Source organism: Mastigoproctus giganteus, chromosome 12 (assembly GCF_048544385.1).
Source record: "Mastigoproctus giganteus isolate SK-2022 chromosome 12, ASM4854438v1, whole genome shotgun sequence".
NCBI classification, from domain to species: domain Eukaryota; kingdom Metazoa; phylum Arthropoda; class Arachnida; order Uropygi; family Thelyphonidae; genus Mastigoproctus; species Mastigoproctus giganteus.
The window spans coordinates 136,402,260-136,423,091 of NC_143586.1; the positions used below are offsets into that span (position 1 = coordinate 136,402,260).

General features: G+C 35.4%; 1 protein-coding gene across 1 annotated transcript in view; it reads left to right on the forward strand.

The window, feature by feature from the left end:
* The window catches only part of LOC150077446 (serine/threonine-protein kinase BRSK2-like), a 614,186-nt gene that overhangs the window by 376,254 nt on the left and 217,100 nt on the right, over positions 1–20,832 (forward strand). Inside the window, exon 3 of the mRNA XM_090386750.1 lies at positions 18,277–18,362. Coding sequence (XP_090242876.1) covers positions 18,277–18,362 — 86 coding nt within the window. The remainder of the gene's footprint in view (positions 1–18,276; positions 18,363–20,832) is intronic.

Here is a 20,832-nt window from a genome sequence, read left to right on the forward strand (position 1 = left end):
TGTTTCTTAATTAATAGCATAACCCCTCCTCCCTTCCTATCCTGTCTATCCTTTCTGTACACATTGTACTCCCCAAATTCCAGTTCTGCATTTCTTATATCTGTGTGACACCACGTCTCTGAAATCCCCACAATATCTGCCTTTGATGTTTTGAGCAATACCTCAAATTCATCAAATTTATTTACTAAACTCCTAGCATTGGTGTACACACAAGTATACATGCACCTGTTCTTTTTCTTAGCTACCCTAACACAACCCATGTGTTTACTTGTACCCCAATGATTCCCAGCAGTCTCTGAAATATCCTGCATCTTATTTTCCAGGCTGCGGCTCATTCCAATAGAAGCAGTGCAAGAATCACTTTCACCTCTGCCAGTGGCTACTGTTAATCTATTAGTCCTTGTATCCCCCCAATCTAGCAGTTTTCCGACCCACCTAACATTGCCTCGATAGCATCAGCAAACATTCTTGCACCCTTTCTATTTAAGTGTATCCCATCCCTGTAGAAGCAGTCTCTCCTGTTAACAAGTACAGACCAGGCTGAAAAAAATTCTACCCCTTGAGCCCTGCACAATCTTTCCAGGGCCGAATTGATTGACAGGGCTCTCATCATATACTCCCTCCTATCGTGTCTGGGCAGAATTGCAGACACTTTCAATTTCAACCCTAATTCACGGCTTTTTTTCATCAGTGACCTGTACTTGTCAAGTAATTCCGCCGGTCTCCTACTCTTAATGTCATTAGTGCCAACGTGTACAACTATATCACCTTTTGTGCCCTTAAAAGATGATATCCGCTCTACAACGTCATCAACTTTTGCCCCTGGCAGACATACCCTGGTCCTATTCCACCTATCCTTTTTACAAAGCATGTTTCCCGTTTCCCTGACAATAGAGTCACCAACAACTACTAGTTCCTTTGGGACCAGCGCATTCTGCCTTGGGGGTTGCCGCTGTGTTCCGCGATGACCAAGTGCAAGCTCTGGCATTGGTGTGGGCAGCTGAGAGCTTGATGGGCCCCTCACTTGTAATCCTTCGAGGGCATCCACCCTATCCTTCAAGCTCTCATATAGGCCCATAACAACGCTGAGTTGTCGCCTTATCTCCTTACACTCCTTGCATCGCACACACACAAAGACATCCCCCATGGCAGTATCATGTCCCATACTTGACTGCTCCGCAAACATCAAGCAAATAGTGCATCTTACAAGGCTGTGATTCAGAGGACAACTGCCCCCCTCAGTTCTCCCCTGGGCCACAGCATTCCCATTAGCTTGAGCCCTTTGCTTTGCTGCTCTGGTTTGAGTCATGATTTAGATTTACTTTCAATAAAATTTCAATTTCTGTACAAAATTAAATCCTAAACTTGTATCCAAACACAGTTATAACGCTATATTTATGTTTCAGTAACGAGTGTTATCTACGGAATATTTACGTTTCAGTAACGAGTGTTATCTACGAAATATTTACGTTTCAGTAACGAGTGTTATCTGCGAAATCCCTTTATATAACTTTCGTATCAAGTTATGTATTAATTATTTGTTTTTACTAATTATTTATGTTACGTAACCTAAGTGGTTATATGTATAATTAATTATGTTAAATAAAATTAATTATATTACGTTTGTAATCTAAGTCGTTATATGTATTTATTTAAACGTACAATTTAACTGCTAACGAAGTTCAACTAACGCTATCTAGTACGGTATATCGTATCACAAAGGCGGGAAAATTACGAACGGTTAGCGGAGTTGAAACAGGTGGAAACCTTTACCGATACTTTTATGCAATTACAAGGCCGAGTAAAGAATAAATACACCAAATTAATCAGAAAATCACAAAATAATGTTATACTACTAAATTTAAATCAAAAGTTTTAGAAAAACAATAATTTCAAATCAATAATTAACAAAAATCCACTTAGCGGCTTTGAAAACGACCGTCTCTAGTAGCCTCGTCAGCAACCCCAATTTTGTAAAATGATCGAATTTTTCTTTGAGATCCTTAGCCATTGCCAAAAATTGATATGTATATGTAGAAATACCATTAATCATGTCACCCACATTTTTATTTTTTCCTTGTAATTCCAAATTCAGATCACTTAATTTACTGATAAAATCTGCCAAAAAAGCCAGATCACACAACCACACAGTATCTTGCAGCTGCTAATAATCATCTCCACTTTGATCGACATTTTTTTTTTTTAAATTTCATTCAGCATATTTCGAAATCTGTAGAAACTTACTCCGACTCAGCCACTTCACATATGTGTGTAATATCAGTTCTGGTTCATTTTCATCGAGGTGCATTTTGAACAGCCTCCTTTTAAGAGATTGTCCTCTGATGGAATTCACGATTTTGAAAGCTATGTCCATAATACTTTTAGTATTTAATCTTTTGCTGACTAACACTTTTTGGTGGATGACAGTGGTAACTCAAAAAATCTGGGAATTCATCATCCTTTTGGCACAATGCGATGAATCCGTTAAGATGCTCGGTCATTGCTTTAGCTCCATCTGTTGTTATTGATACGAGCTCAAATAGTGGTAATTTAATTTTTTTTCAATAAAATTTCTGAATGCGCTAAATATATCAAGACCTCTAGTTCTTTCTTTTAGTGAAACCATACCCAGCAGTTCTTCTCTAGTGGCAGAATCATCGAAAACCATACGAATAATAACGAGCAATTGAGCTATATCACTGACGTCTATTGTAAAGAAAAGGACACACAATTAGCAATATGAGCAAGCAATTGTTCGCTGGCATTTTTTCGATGCGTCGCACCACAGCATTTCAAGATAATTGCAGATCTTTAAGGGCACTTTTAATTCCATTTTTGTTCTTAAAATTTTCAAAGAGAGAATCTGTTATTTCTAAAAATGCGTCTTTGATGAATTGACCATCAGAAAATGGTTTGCACTTTTTTGCAAGAAATTACTCACTTTAAATGATGCTACAGTTACTGCTTTAGATTGTAAATTAGGTGTCATGAAAAAATTTTTTGTGCGAATAATCTGGATTTAAGTTCTTTTAATTTATTTTTTCTATAGTCACTACTAGGCGAAAAATCCGATTGGTATTTACCATGGAGAGCTTTGAGGTGCCTTTCTAAATTTTAATTTTTGGGTCCAGCCATAGAAGCATTGCAAATCAAATAACAACATTTTTCTTTTATCATTACAAAAAAGTATTCTAGTTCCCACTCTTGATGAAAATGATACGTTTTACTCTTTTTCGTAGTATTCATTTTAAATCAAAGGGTATTAAACTAACGTATAAGCACTGTCCAGTTATTAATATTAAGTAAGCCAAATAAGAATTCGGGAAGAACGTAATTGCGTGAATTTTCGCTAGACAAGCCTAGCTTGTCTAGTTTCACTAGCTGCTGCGCGACGACAAGAGTGGTCATGTGGTTCAACGGATTTGTAATAAGCGTATTCAGTGGGGCGCATAATAATAATAACATTTAGATTTTGACTAATCTATTTTTTATATTATTATTATCTATATGGTGCAAGTAAGTCAGAGGCTTATGCTGTACCAGCCAAAAAAAAAATTCCCGAGTTACCCTGAAAGAGAGAGAGACCAAAGTAAAAGGGAATCACCAAGAAAGAGAAGAATGATGATATCCAGCTCAGGGCCCTGGGTGCGCCAAGTTCATACTCACCAGATGTGAGCCCCTGGGGTTATATATTTAAAATTCGTCGTGATCGACCGAAATTAAAGCTGCGATCGACTTGTTGGCCATCCCTGCCTTATACAATAGGATAATCACCTCTTTATTCCTGTTTGCAACCATCTCGTGGGTAGCACGATTGTTAGAATTGCAGTCCTCTCCACACCAGATGGAAAAGAGCTGCATTCAAATCCCGTCCATGACGCGAAGAATTTTTATGGGTCTTTTTCATAACGTGGCTGAGTCTGTCGGTCACAAGCGAGGATAAAATTGCATTTGTTAACTTTAAACTTCAGTTGTCATTTCTGAAGCGATCTGTCTAATTTTTCTAGTTCTTGTTGCAGCAGCATACCTTGATTACTGCGATTAACAACACCCTGCCAACTTTTGTATTATCTTCGAACTTAGACATTAAGTCTGATATACCTTCAAATAACTACCGTTATTTGAAAGTATATCAGAAATATATCATTAATAAATATAGAAAACAAAAATGTGCCGGCAAAGTTATGAACCCTGGGGCACTCTACTAATCACATTAGTCCACGAAGAGAAGTGTCCACTGATAACCATTCTCCATCTTCTCCCACTCAACCATCCCTTTATCCATATCAGTAATCTGCCCTAAACTGCACTGCTGTCTAGATGGTCCTGGACTACTTCTTTAACCACTGACTCTATTATTTTCCTTGGAACAGAATTTAAGCTAGCAGGTCTATAATTACTCATGTCACCCTTTTATACCTTTTGAGAACTGTTGATACATTCGCATATCTCCACTCCTCAGGGACTTCCCTCGAATCCGAAGGTATTCTTAGAATTATGGCTAAGGGTTTGCTTACCTGCTTTGCTGCCTCCCATAATATAATTGACAGATCCTATCCACACAAAGTACTTTTTTATATTTACCTTCAACAATTTCATTTTCCACTTAGTTATCATGAAATCATTTAACTCCTTGTTAGAATTTTATGAACTTCTGACTCCCCTTCGCTACAGAATTCTTTGTGTTAATGTAGATACAAAATGTCTATTCGGTTCCTAAGCAAGATCCTCAACAGTTAAACCACTGTTATCAAGTGGACCAATGTATTTCATCCCATTCGTTCTAGCGTTTACATAAGACTTTGCTGTTTTATTTGCACCCTTTGCCAAATACTTCTCATAATCTGTCTCACCTGCCTAATCGCCTTTGTAACTTGGTTGTAGACTAGTGAATATCAACCACTTGATAATTTAAATGCATCCCATACATTTTATTCTTTGCCACGAGTCTCATTAGTTCATCCGACATGCATTTAGCTTTTAACATTATTTCTTAGTTCTAAATGCTTCCCAATTAGAATTTGGGGTTGGCAACATCACCAGTTAGTCTCACTGTATAGAATTTAAAAACTGCCTGAGACCAGCGTAATCACCTCGACAAATGTATTTTATCGATCTCAATCTATTATACATCACGAAAACCGTTTATCTTTCTATTCTTAAAAGGAATTAACGCCTTAAGAGGAATGTTCGTTAATTCTTAAAAGGAACTGACGAACGTCATTCAGCTTTCAAATAACAGTATTTTTTTTTTTTTTTTGTAATTGTGATATTTACATAAGGGAGCCACTATTCGCTTATGGAGATTCCATGACAATAATACTTTCTAATTTACATTTATATAAAATATCTAGAAGGGGGCCTTAAAATTCATATTGATAACGCATTAATCATTAATATTTTATTTAAAACGGACATCTTTTTAAAGTGATTGTTCACAGAAATGTGCAATTATTAATATCATATTTATATAATTTAAATTCTCGCGGTTGATTTTTAAAAAATAATGGTTTCCTCCCTCTTTTTCTTTCAATGAAAGAAACAGTGGTCATCTGATCCGGAAACGTACACAAGTGGGTTAATATTCACACTATTTCTCAAGAAGACCCAAAAACCTCTTTAAATAACGTTATATTTATTTAGCAAGTGACTAGAAAGAAACATTCTAAAAGATCGTCACCGCAGCAACAGCTATCGCCTGAAATTACGACAAAAGTGGAATAAATTTGTTTGCCGAGTTGATCTAACTGAATCGCCAAATATGCAAGGAGAGCGAAATGATGTCTCACGCCTCCCCGACGTTGTTATTTTCCTAATCTATATTTTACGACCGAGTGTCAGGTACATCGTAAACAGAGCATGAACTGGCGACTTCGTCATTTATGATGAAAGTTCCTTAATATCGTCACCTATCCTGAAATACTACCTTTGCAACGTCTTCCTCTCCGCCTTAACCAAGATAAATAACCGTGTTCTTAAACTTTTTACATACAGAGTTATTACTAAGAAACATAAATTTGTTTAATTTCAAGCTGTAGTAAAGCATTTCTCCCATATAACCTTATAAAGGCATTTCTCCGTTAACGATTTTATTTATAATTACGCAATTTACTTGCTTTCCAGATCCATATCTGGAAAGTAAAGACAACTCAAGCAATGAAAGGTCTGATGTGTTGCGTCAGAAAACTATACGTTCTGCAAGTCCTATTTGTCTGTTAACCATATGAAAAACGTGGAAATAATCCCAAGAAAAACTCCGCACCATTGACTGATTAACTCATCTCCCCCCCCCCCTCTCCCGGGAAAGGTCCCAACAAATTTGTCTTATCACTTAGTATTCGAACCTTGATCTTTCCAAATGGGACTTGATTTCAGTTTTAATGACGCAAAAACGACTAAGGCTGTAATGAGCCAGATCAATTCCAAATGGGTAGATAGTGAAACAGGTAATATAGTGCATCCGAAACTATTCCATATATGAAATGTGTGGCGAACGCAAGGAGTGGAGTTTACTGCATTGGTTCATTTGCCACAAATTTCTTGTTTGTATGCATACACAGCAGACGTAAAATAAAGAAAGCACTGTTTGAATGTATGGATGCCAGAGCTGAGACGCTAAGGTAGGGAGAAAATCATCAAACCTTCCAGCAAAAGCTAATTATTTCAGTACTTACCTCTAAAATTCTCTAAGACGGATCTTAGAGGTAAGTACTGAAATAATAAGCTTTTGTTGGAAGATTTGATGAATAAACGAACAGCCCTAGCTGCAAAATTATATAACTCGTAAGGAGAAAAATAAGAGGAGACTCAAGGTCACTCACCTGGCATCCCACTATGTACTAACGCTATGGAATATAAGGCCTGGTAAGCGACTTTGAGCAGCCTGTTTTTTTCCTACTTGCTATAATCTATGACAGCGCAATCAAGTACATGTACAGTGGTTCTCAAACTGCTGACTGTCGGTTGGTTTCTAAGCGCCTCTCAATGAGTCCTGCAACAGTGAATCAGGAAAGCTAGGCACGTACATAAACAGTTTCTATTATATTGTCTCCTATTTTAGTGAAATATCGGCTATTAACAAATTAATACAGAAATGAAAATTTTATTTAAAAAATTATTCAATTTCGTATGTCCTCTGCCCTTCCCGGAATATAACGTGTGCCCAGTGGCGATAAAAAGTTGGGAACCACTAGTATCGTTGGTTCGCCACTTATCACTCAATTGAAGAGGCCTAGGTTTGAATCTGTTGAAGGACAGAAGAATTCTTAAAGTCCTCTCCAATCGGGACTGCCGTTAGCCTACCTTGGATATAGGGATAAATGTCCGGAGAAACTCGCTGGTTTCCCTCCAGCGAGTTTCTCCGGACATTTTAGTCAGCATATGAAACCACATTCCTGCAGATAATATAATATACGATACGAAAGACCAGCATAATCTACATAAATCGACATGTAAACTGGCATACTATGATCAAAACAATAGATGTGTAGAATCCACCTCCTGAACAATAACAGTGGTTCTAAATACTATTTCATAGCTGCCGCATTTTGACTTTCGAAAAGCTACAGACTTGAAAAAAAACTCTTGCTTTTCTTCTACTTACAATTTGATAATTGTAAGTAGAAGAAAAGCAAGAGTTTTTTTTTTAAAATCCAGCTCTTCGACTTTAAATTAAATTCACTGCCAACATAATATATTTTATATTAAGACAGGGCAATGGGTCTGTTTATCAGTACAGTATGCTTTCAGATATTAGCTTGCCTAGGAATTTTTTGTTTGGGTTTCTGTTCGGATTATCTGCTAGATACCATCTGATTACGATAGCTACAAGGAAGATGCTCTTGCAGATTTTAGCCACTTCGGAAAAGATTGGCCAATCTTTATAACAATGGCCCTGCTGTCTATATTTGGCTGTCAAGCCAAATCTAGACAGCAAAAATCAAAAATGTCACTTCACTAAATCAATTCAAGAAACTACTAATCGAACACATCACCAGGGATGTCTGATTCAAATTACCTTCCACTCAACTCTTGGATTTTAAAAATAGCAACATGGAAATAATGTACAAATGTTAAAGGAAGCAGAAAGCAATGTTAAAGCAAAAAGCTACTTTTTGTTAACTAACTGGTTGTCAGCTGTGCTAGTCAGTGTTACTGACAATACGTGGAACACGCAAAGGGTTGTTTCTTTGGGAAATAGTCCTGTTCTTTGTTAACGTGTAGGTTTTTGGTTATCTCCCAAAAAAGTGTAACATAAAACAGGGATAAATAAATTATTATTATTATTATTAAGATTTTTCAAGTTTTATCAGAAACAGATGATTTAAGGTAGCTTTTTTTTTTTTTTTTTTTACTTGGTGGAATAGCACTGCTACGAAGTATTGTTAAAATGCAAAGTTATTTTCTTTGAGTACGTCATTAATTTTTTTTTTTTAAATTTCTATTGGATTGTGAACTGGATTTGCCTTCCTTCTCCAGTTTTCAGGAGAAGAAAGCCCACACACTTCCAGGTTGTTCAGAAGACGCCCAACGTCATACTCCCTATTGAGTCACCTTCCAACACTAGCATTTAATAGCCGCTTTCAATTTGGCGACATTTATTTTATTCTCTTTTTTTTTAATTAGGAAAGGTCACCACAATGAAATATAACTTGAAACTACTTTGATCACTGGCTTGTGTAGCAGTCTAAAATGGCACATTTTTCAAAGGAGTCACTACCTCTTCTTTCCCTCTATATGCAATATCACTAACGAAGTTTATTTTTGTTCTTCCACATCCATACTTTTTTTTTTTATTTCATTATCAGGAATTTTTGAAAACCAAGCAACATGATTAGCACAGCTCAGGGAAATTAAGTTCTATGATAAATGATGTGAATAAACATTCAGAAAGCATGACAGCATTGTCTTCACTTTTAAATGCTTTATCTATTTTTTCTTTTTTTTTCTTTCTACGCAGTGCAAATTGTTCTTATGCTTATTTGTTTGAAATACCTGATTTCGACACGTTACCAGGCAGTTTAAATTGAAAAATCATATCTACATATAGCATACAAAGCAAACCTGTTATCACTTCCAGATTTCACAATACAGGGAAAACCTCGTGTGGCTTCTGAGATGTTACGTTCTATTCATCTTGCATCTTACTGAAGGGCATTGTTAATTAGCTTCGCATCTCACACACACACACGGTAAACGTTATACCTACACGTTAACAAAGAACAGGACTATTTCCCAAAGAAACAACCCTTTGCGTGTTCCACGTATTGTCAGTAACACTGACTAGCACAGCTGACAGCCAGTTAGTTAACAAAAAGTAGCAGAAATTCGCAGATTACGTTTTAAAAATTCCGAATGTACTGGCGAAGGGGTCAGAAAAAAAACGAGTCTACATCGCAAAACCCGGTAGGTGGCAGGTATATAATACAGTGAAACTTCTCCTAACGGACACCTCTCGTTAACAGACACCTCTCTACAACGGACATTTTCAAATTCCCCAACTCACCTCCACTGGTTTTAACGTGTTTGCAGCTTCTGTCTAGCGGACATTCTCTGTAACGGACGCGGACAGGCAATCTGCACTGTTTCGTTTAGATTAGCACTTAATTTGATCTCCCCATAACGATTAATTTGATCTCCCCATAAAGGGCTCACGGCCCTTTTTCTAGGAACTTTTCTTCCACGTATTGCCTCAATCGTGTGTTTATTTTCTATTTCCGATTCTCTGAATTTTATCAAGGTTTACGTCGCGGTTCTAAACCGTTTTTCAAGAATTTTAAGGCACGTGTAAAACTTCTGATGAATTCGGTGTGTGCGGGGGAGGGAGGGGGAATATGGTCGGCCTTTCGTCTTTTCAGTTTCAGTTTTGTTCAGTGTCGTGTGCAGTGCACAATGTCTTCTGGTAAACATTTAACTTTAAAAGATAAAGTCGAACTCATTAATGCGTATGATCGGCAAAAAAATAGTGTTCCCAATCTCGCTGCAAAATTCAAAATTGGGAAAACGCAGGTAAGCGACATCCTAAAGAAAAAAAATGAACTACTCAAACAATTTTGGCAACACGGAAATGATCAGATTCAAAAATCATTCCCGAAAACTGTTGGACTTCAAATGACAATGTTACGTATGAGTGGTTTTGTGGCGCACGTGCTAAAAAAATTCCCATTAATGGGCCTATTATTAGGGAAAAGGCTTTGGAGGTTGCGAAATCTATGGGAGTAAATGAGATCAAAGCTTCTGAGGGATGGCTAGACAAGTTTAAAACTCGGCATAAAATTTCTTGGAAAACCGTAAGTGGTGAAGGTGGATCTGTTGATACTGGGGTTGTAACAGAGTGGACCGTCAAATTGGAAGATTTATGTCGTGATTTTGAAGCTAAGGATATTTACAACTGTGACGAAACAGGGTTGTTTTTTAAAGCTCTTCCTGAAAAAACAATGAGTCTAAAAAATGAAAAGTGCCATGGCGGAAAACTTTCTAAGGAACGCTTGACTGTACTATTGTGTACAAATATGCTGGGAGACTTTGAACAACCTCTTGTTATAGGAAAACAACAAAATCCTCGTTGTTTCAAGGGCATAAAGTTGAATCTTTTGAATGTTGACTGGAAGTCTAATAAAAAAGCGTGGATGACACGAGATATCATGAGCGAATGGATAAGTCACTTTAACCAAAACATGATTCGTCAAAACAGAAAAAGTATTCTTTTCATGGATAATGCTGCATCTCACCCGCACATTGAATTGTCCAACATTCAAATCGTTTTTCTGCCACCAAACACATCTGCAGAGTGTCAGCCCTTGGATCAAGGGATAATAAAAAATTTTAAACTTCACTACAGAAAACGTGTTTTAAGACATCTCATTGCAAACATGAACGATGTAACATGTGCGAGTGACCTTGCAAAGAAAATCAGCATCCTAGATGCGATTCAATGGATTTCCTCTTCAGTAAACGCAATTAGAAAACAAACTGTCGTGAACTGTTTTGTAAAGTCTGGCTTCTCAAACGCAAAAATTGAAGTTGTGAACAGCAATGTGGAGCACCAAGAAGAACAAGAACTTCAACATCTATTGATAATGTACGATACTTCCGCTACAAGTGACCCTGGCTACAAAGATATAGACTCGAACTTCACTACAGAAGATGGTGCTCTAGATATCAACGACATTATCATCGATATTTTTCAAGAAGTTCCTCATGAGGATGAAGAAATGGAAGGAGGTCATTCTGTCGAATGAACATATTAACGACGAACCACCGATGAAAATAGAAGAAGCGCTCATACAAATCAATCGTTCAAAAATGTTTTTCGCCGCTGAAGAAGAAAGATACTGAAGGACTTTCGATGGTTTCTTCACTCCAAAAAATGTTTAAAACAAATTATCAGCTGGAAGAAGGTGCAGAAGAAAATAAGTGATTACTGTATGCATTTTTCTTAAGATAAAGTCATAATATGCATAGCACAATTTGTATGTATATTATTTACAAAAATATTGTGCAAAATCTGTATATAATTTAATTTAATTTTACATTAAACGATTTTTCTTTATCTCTTGTGTATGTAATTGTATATTATTTACAAAAATATTGTTCAAAATCTGTATATATTTTAATTTAATTTTACATTAAACGTTTAACGATTTTTCTTTCTTTCTTTTTTTTTTTTTCCTCTCTCAGACTTCTTATTAGCGGACAATTCTCTCTACCGGACACATTTTCGTTCCCCATGGCTGTCCGTTAAAGGGAAGTTTCACTGTATTTATTTACTTTTTAGTTATGCAGAACTTCTACGAAATTAGACGTAAAAAGACTTTGTTCCATAGAAAAGCAAAAAGTAGTTATATAATATATTTCCTATGCTGGTAATGGAGGGTGTGGAATTTTACATTTAAGACTCAGAGCTTTTGATGCACACGCCTTATTAATTAAAAAAGTTTTTTTTTCCCCCGCAATAATCATCTGAATATTTTAAAGATATCAGTGGTCATCTGGATTCATTAAATGATGTAAATATCCTGGCTGCAAAAAATTCTTGTTTCAACTTCGATAAATGATTTACTTTGAAAATATTTAAATATTAGTAATTAACTGACCTATTGGTGAAGAAACGAAGAATCCAATTACTGTAATCCGATATTTGTAGAAATTCGTAGTTTAATACATGATCGCTGAAGATGCAGTTTTGATCGTCTGAAAATAAAGAAAGATAAAACTCTGAATTTTTAAACAAACATTAAAAATACTTATATTTTGCGGTGGGGTTATTTTCGCTTAAGGGAAAGTTACATAAGATATACGTAATTATCTATTTTGAAGCTATGTTATATATTAATCTTAAAAAAAAAAAAAAAAACCATTTCAGAGTTTTGTACCAGTTCACAAAACAGCTTTAAATAAAACCACTATACAATAAGTGTCTTAGTAATAAATGCTTATTGCTACAGTCCTTGAATCTCGTAGCATTAACAAATAAGAAGCTACAAAAATATAAATGCTGCTTCCAATTAACGTAGTGAAAAGGCATATCTAATATTTAATTGAGAAATTGAACAGATAAGTTATTTGGTTGGTTATCGACTGAAAATTTAGGCGTAAACAAATGGGCCCATTTTACAAAGGCTAATGAAAATGTGAAAAGTAGTCTCCAATGTTTTGTTTTCAAAAGTTAGTGAGACAGAGAAAGCAATCTGTGTAATTAAAGTGACACTTAATCTATTTCTCGACATAATCGTTATGAACAGTCAAATATTCATCTCAACATTTGATGAGATTTTCGAAACCCTTTGCAGGATACTGCCATGAAATTGGTAACATCATTTTAGCATTATTATGTAACCGCATTATTGTTAAGGAAATGATTTGCCTGCAAGATGTTGCCTAAGGTAAAAAAAAAAAAAAAACAGGTGGAAATCTGAAGGTGATAAATTATGGGAAATGCAGTAAAGTGTCACATTCAGTCTGTTCCGAAAATTCTGCTATCAACAGGGCAATGTGTGGCCGTGTATTGTCAGACAAGGTGATGACTCCATTATCAAGCATTCGGTTAACTGTGGCAAATAAGACCAGGCAGTCTTTCTTTTTTTTATCACATGGTGCATTTATGATGTACACAAAGAGAAAATATAGTTCTTGACATGCAGTAAGGACACCTTTTCGGTCTCTTTCTCGCTCCTTTTTATTTTTTATTTATTTTTAATTTTCTTTACTTACAATCAAAATAACTCTTTGTTCCCTTTTGAAGTGCCATAAACTAAAAGTTGAAGAAAATTCTATGCGTTCATAAAGAAATTATAAATTCCAAAGGGGGGGGAATGTCCATAAAACAGCAAAGCTACTGCAAAACCCTATTCTGGGGCCAAGTTCTATATGGAATTGTTTATAAAGGGAAATATTATTAAGAGAATTAATTATTCGTGAAGGGAAATGTACATAAATAAATATAGATGTCTGAATTTAGTGTTACAAATGCCTACCTAATTTACTAAATTACCCCAAGGCAGACAGTTCTTACAGCACTACAGGTTCTACTGTAATGCACTTGGCACAGCGAAAGCGGCCTCGTGAGTAGCACAGTTGCAGGACCTCCCTCATCCCCAGACCGGGTGGAAAAAACCTGAGTACGAGTCCCGTCGATGATGTGAGGAATTTTTATGGACTTTTTTTCACAACTTGGCTGAGTAGTCGTTCTCAGGCGAAAGTAGCATGATTTTACTCCCAGAAAATCGTATTTTTCATCCAGAAAACAGAAAATCAATCACAGAACACACGCAACTTACAGACAATACACAAGGAGCAATATGGCCTTAGTCGCTGATGCTCTTAAAACCTTAATACTACTACAACAACAGTGAATGCCACAAGGTTATGGCCATAAATTAAATTAAAATAAATAAAACATACAAGTTATATAAATAATGATCTTATTTATATCTTTGTATTTCATTTCTGCTTTATATAATGCTAATAATACCAATGTATAATACTTTTATATTTTTGAGACCTTTTGGTGTCATTTGCCACATGTCTGTATTTTTCTAAAGTACGTTGGTTATGAAATTGATAGTATAAACCAGAGCTGTGATGCTCAATACGTTCTACGTTGATCTTAATATTTTTAAATGAATAAGAGTAGTTTACCTCAATATCATACGGAGGTGTTCTACGTTGATCTTAATATTTTTAAATGAATAAGAGTAGTTTACCTCAATATCATACGGAGGTGTTCTACATATCATATTGAGGTAAAATACCACCACTTTGCTTATTGGAGGCTTGAAGTGGTGAAACCCATGTTTAGTCTCTAGAGCAAAGTTTCCGGCATCCCCCCCTCCCCCCATATTTCTCCTTCAACCCATGCACGGTACTAAGTACTATAGGTTTTGATACCTTTCGTGTTTGGGGTTTTCATATAATAAAAAAAAAAAACTTCTCTTATTCTTTTACAAATGTTGGTTACGAAAGTACGTTGATGAAAGTACACTAGAGTGTCCTTCTTTTAGCATATTTCTTAAGTTTATTAACTAAAAAATTGTAAGTTTTCATGCAAAAAATAACATTCAGGACCAAAAGGCTAACGATCCGTTCAGCTTCAGCCACAATAACGATTGACGATCAGGCGTTCTTCACCTTAAGCTGCCTGCTTCTATCATCCTTAAACAATCTTCACCACTTACAAAAATTTTTAAATCCAAAAATTCTGAAAAATAATAAATATTCATGCGACAAATAAAATTCAAGGCCAAAAGGCTAATGATCCGTTCAGCTTCAGCAACAATAACAATTGATGTTCGTGGGCGATCAGGCGTTCTTCATCCTAAGCTGCCTGCTTCTATCATACTTACACAATCTTCACCACTAAGGGAAATTTTTAAATCCAGTGCAAATATAGTGTGTTATTAAGAAGCCTGTTATTACAGGCTTCTTAATCACATACCGTAATTTGATAATCAGCATTTTTAGCGATACAGTTATGACAGAATGCCTTATATTACTTCAGGATTAATTATTATATATTAACTACAAAGTAAATTTTCTCATGCGATATTTACAATGTATTTCCATTATAGAAGAAAAAGTTCATATTATTAGCGAGTTGCTTTTTACTCTCTTTCCCATTGAAACGTCAGTTGCAAATACTGTCTTCGGTATTTATCGAATACTGATCATGTTTTCAAAGTAGGTTTTTTGATATCAATGAATTATAAAAACACTGGTGTTAATCAGTTATTAAGAACACAGGTGCAAACGTACAGCATACACTCTTTTTAATGAATTTCACAGAACAAAAATTATTTAATTTATTTATTATTACTTTATTTTATTATTTTATTTTTTTTGGATAGAATTATGCAGAGCACCACGCAACTTGATTATTACATTTACATTAGCAAAAGTACGGTATATGAATACCAAAATGCTAACTAAATAAGCAATTACAAATTATACAATTTCAGGCCTATTTATCCATTAAAACCATATTCATAAAAACATAAAATGAAATACAAACTAATAATATTATAATATATTTAAAAAAGTCGAACTGATGGGTTTCATATATCACATCTAGGTTCTTCTGTTTCTATCAGCAACCTTTCCAGATTTATGAGGTAACCCATTAATGACTTATGGAGTAACTCTGTGTTTTATAGTAACGTGAAGATTGTTATTGTTTATTATCAAAATCGCTGGCAGTATTGTACCAATGAATTGTGTCTGCAACTGTGTGTTCACAGGACTATTTACATGTAGTTCGGGCCAAAAAATATATATATAATAACTCTCTGGGAAAAATTCGACTCTTCCGCCTGAGATAGGATCACTACAGCTTCGAACCCAGACTTCTACAAACGAGGGACGAAACCACTATACCGTCACGAAGGGTAACGACATGGAGAAATTTGCTTTCTGTAGCAGGAAGCAAGATCATTCCGCCCATGGACGCAATGAGATTGTTACATGCAAGTCGCTTAGAGATGTGTATTTGAATTCACTAACGAGATAAGTATTTTCTGGCCTTTCTAAGTGAGGCTCAATTAATCGATCCTAGGAGGAAGTGACAGTGTGCCTTCCAGTAGCTCGGAGTTTTCACCCTTCAAAACAAATAAATACATCAGAGGTCTTTTTTGGATTTGCACTTGTAAATCGAAAAAAAGAGACCTTTGTATTGAATAATGGTGGTAGGTTTGGCGATGAAGTAACTTCAAGCTTCTTTAAACACATAGATTTATCTATAAATTCCAACGTTAGTTAATTCTTATTTTTGTGACTAAAAATATACAATTTGCGAGGAAATTGCAGAGGAAATGTAATGCAATGTTTGACACTACTGTGGCATTTTTATGTCAATAATCTCATCTTCGTATATATGTTTACAAAAATTCACTTCCTATATTTTAAATTTAAGTTTTTAAAAACTTTCTGCAAACTGCCAGTTACCTAGTGAGAACCATGAAAATCCAATCACCTGACATCCACTATATGAAAAAAATAATAATAAATAAATATAAAAATTCCTGCCAATTCTAAGAATATAGAACCTAGCTTTTCTTCAAGATGTGAAAGAACAGTGGTTAAAGCCTATGCTAATCCCAGGGCTTTCAAATGTCAATTTGTTAAAAATAATTGGTGGAGAAATGCAAAAGACGTTGCATTTTTATATATGGCAAAATAACATTAATATAAGGCCGAGGTGTGTGTGTGTGTGTGTGTGAGTTTCCTTAGTAATATTGAATTGCATCCATTTTCTTTGGCAATACTGTCTGAAAACCCACACAAAGTACACTGATTTTACCAATAAAGCTAATAATCATCCAAAAAAATCGAAGTTCACTTGCCTGCTTGCTAACCGTGAACTACCAGCAGTCACAAAAACGGTAAAAAAAAAAAAGAAATGTCTAAACCTTTGAAGTTCTAAAGCCAATTGCGAACATGGTACAAATCAGTTCTCAGTCACCTTGCTTCAAGGGCAGCATGTTTCATCAGTTGTGTTCTAAACTAACCAAAAATCTTCAAAGACCTTATCTCTCGACGTTTTAAAACCGCATTATTTTACGTTTGTGTGGCCAACAGGGTTTCAGAACAATGGAATCTTTAAATTCCACTGTTAAGATCAGTGGTTCCCAACCTTTTGTCACTCAAGTCCCACTTTAAGTTAAAAGACGAATATCAACGGCACACCGAAATAGTGATTACCATCAAACTCAATGGAATTTTTCCTAATCTCGCGGGATGCTTGAAAAGGGTGGCGGCACACCGGTTGAGAACCACTGGTTTGGATCCTGATATGGAATAGAATTCATTCCAGATGAATTCCATCCCACGCTAGAATACAGCGAACACACCTATTTAATATGGTATTTATTTTTCCTGTGGGTATTCTCTGGGTATTTCATACTGAGAAACACCCAGAGAATACCCATTGGAAAAATTTATTCTCCAGAAAAAAATGCCATTAATGAGACGTCACTGAATCAGAGTCAAAAAGACTGGTCGAAGAGGGTAGCTGCACAAAATGTATCTCTACTAGAGATGCAGTCTTCTTGAGTGTGCCAATATTTGTTCCAGTTACGTTCTTTCTTCTAGCCATAATGGCTACTCAGAAAATTTTTAACTGGCGAATCCTCTATGAGTGGCAAACAGAATTTATTAGCAACTACACGTCGGCCTATAAAGTAGCTGTTAAGATGAAGAATGAAATATTTTAAAATAGTTGAGCCAAATCTATAGGTGAGCTGAAAGCGAGATATGATTATCCAATCTGCAATTCCATAAAGGAACGTTTTACCAGTGGTGATGAATCAGTCACTCGTGAAAATTTTCACGAAGTTTTCCGCTTTGCGGAAGAAATGGGCAAACCAGCTAAAAAAAAAAAAAAAAAAAAAAATGGAAATTCTAGGCTTAGGTTATGTGAAACCTTCAGGATAAGGGATAAAAGAAACAAGTTTTATCCTATTATTTCATATTCATTAATATGAAATGGAAAGCGAGTTCAGATCGATCACAGAATCAAAACTTCCTTTCCGCAGGTTCTCATTGAAAACAAATAAAGAATACATGATCGTTTTCACTAATGACATTCCCTGTTTCCATTTCGTGAGCAAGGTATTTTCGTTAATGAGCCAAATAACACAATAAAAACAACCAATTACCCAAATAAAAACCACTCAAGTTATTTGTCTTTAATTTTCGCCACTATTAAAAACGCATTTACATTGCCTGCTCTTCTCAGTTATCTTGACTCTCTGTCTACTTTTTTTTTTCTTTTTTTTTTTTCAGGTCGAGCGGGAAATCGCCATAATGAAGCTCATTGAACATCCACACGTGCTTGGACTTTTTGACGTGTACGAAAACAAAAAGTACCTGTGAGTACGTGATTCGCCACGGGCTTCTTTCTTGTTTCTTTCGTTACAGCTTAGTATTCAGTTATAGTACAGCCCATTGCCTAGATTATAGGATATTAGTCAATTGTTGATTATAGCATAATGCCTAGTTTAAACCATAGCAGACAATTATTAATTAGAGCACATTTATTTTTTCTTTATTAGCATGGTAGGTAACTGTTTATTTAGTGATACTTTAATTTTTTCTACATTTTTAAATAAATTTATATTATTTACTATTTTGAATCTGCGTTCACAATGCGCACCTATCTGATATAGTTTTGTCCTACAGTCTAACCTACTCCCATATGAAATGCTGAATGTTCACAGTTTACGCTATAACATAATTAGTATTTCTGTTCTCACATAAACTGTTTCTGCCACCGTTCTCAACTTCATCTAGCTGTTGAAATTCAAACGAACTGCATCTTAGAATTTATTTTTAAAAACATTAAATTCTGAAATCCTAAAAAAAAATTATCTTACATTTTACATTATTTATTAGTAATAAATTTCCACTGCAACTATTTTAGGGCATTCATTTTTTGCACTTTCTGTGATGTCATAGCCCATTCGATTAAAAGCTTTTTCGAATGGTTACGATGGAGTAATCGATTTATCCCAGAATTCTCGTATATCAGGGTAACCAATAAAATGTGCACTTATAAGGACGGGTTTTCATAAGAAGAAAACATGAATAAGAAAAGTAGAAACCATCACTGGTGAAAGACATGCAGGCCTAAATCTCATCCATATGGTATCCAACTCAATGGTGACCTTTTTTTTCCTGATGATGAAATTCTTTATCAATCAACTATCATAAAGAGTAAACAAATCTCAAATTGCTTGTTTCGGCGATAGCTTATTCTAGTGGTTTGTGGAAGCTGGTATAACATTTATGTTACCTATGCTACCCATCATATCTACTTCAGTATCCCTTTATACGCATAATTTGATAATCTTATTTCTATTCTGATTTACCAACTTTGGATATAATGACAAGAGACCTCGTTCAATTATAACATTTATGTTACCTATGCTACCCATCATATCTACTTCAGTATCCCTTTATACGCATAATTTGATAATCTTATTTCTATTCTGATTTACCAACTTTGGATATAATGACAAGAGACCTCGTTCAATTATAGTATCATATAAAATAAAATAAAACAAAACACTCTTCACCGTACCATTTAACGGAAGTAAAGACAACTTTATTTATCAAAAGACGCGATCCTCTCAGCAGTATGATCTCCATAACACTGTAATTTTAAAAAAAGAATACTTAAAGACGAGTGAGATATCTAGTACCGAAAGAATCATCACGTCGAAGAGGTCATAGGAGTACACTGAAAAAATAACGGATTGCGCTAGCCAAAATTCTGGTAGTCCCTGATAAAATTTTTTCAGCCTCCATTAAAGAAAAGAGTAAACTAATAATAATATAACATGTATACATGAATTAACATTAACTCATTAAAACAGATAATGCAAAAAAGTCGCTAATTTCCATTTCTGTTCCATTCGACCACACTTTCAACTTGTGGAAAACTCATTTAATTCTGAAGTATACTTGTTTGATCTCATAGTATCGCTATCTGCCTGGCAACCCAAAGGTCGCGGGTTCGAATCCCGCCTAGAGCTTGGATCAGAGTAAATGCAAAAAACTTTGGGAGGTGCATTATGGCCACAGAAGCCGATGCGCCAACAACTAATAAAATAAAAAAAATAATATCGTTATTGACTGAAATAATGAAAAAGCCAATTCACTGCCTTGACTCCTGGATAATCACAATTACCTTTTGGTGTCAAGTAAAATATTAGATAAAATTCATTAGTTTACTTATTTCTGCCGCCAATCAAGTAATAAGCAGAAGAGTCAAAAGAAAATCAATGTTTCTCCCGCAGTATTACTCGCTTAAAAACACTTTAATATGAAAGCATGCCTAAACATAAATGCTTCGAATGTTTAACTTTACGTATATTTTTACTCAAACAGTACAAAATATGTAATTTCCTAATAAAGCTTTATTTAATGTTCAGTTTGGTTGAACTGCTTCTAATTTAGAAACCTATAGCGCGAACGATTAAAAACACAGCCGAAATCTGGAAGATATCCAATTATGAGGAAATCATAGGCACGGAAATTGACACTGACGAACATTTTTTTTTTTCGGTCCTTGAGGCGGTCACAGAAATTCCCTCAGTTATGATAAGCAGGGCTTGCTAACTGGGAGTCGAAAACGCTGATGACACCGATATTCAGGTGACAATTGAGTCAAGTGAACCGAATTTCTGCGAAGTCAGGTCGTTCTGCGACAAACAAATCCATCTTCATGAAGGTGGGCCTGTTAGTAACTCTGGGTATAACCGCCATGTATAAGTCCTGAAATACGACGCCCAGTATACTCTAGAAGTGACCAGCCAGTAACCAACATAATCAGGGGTC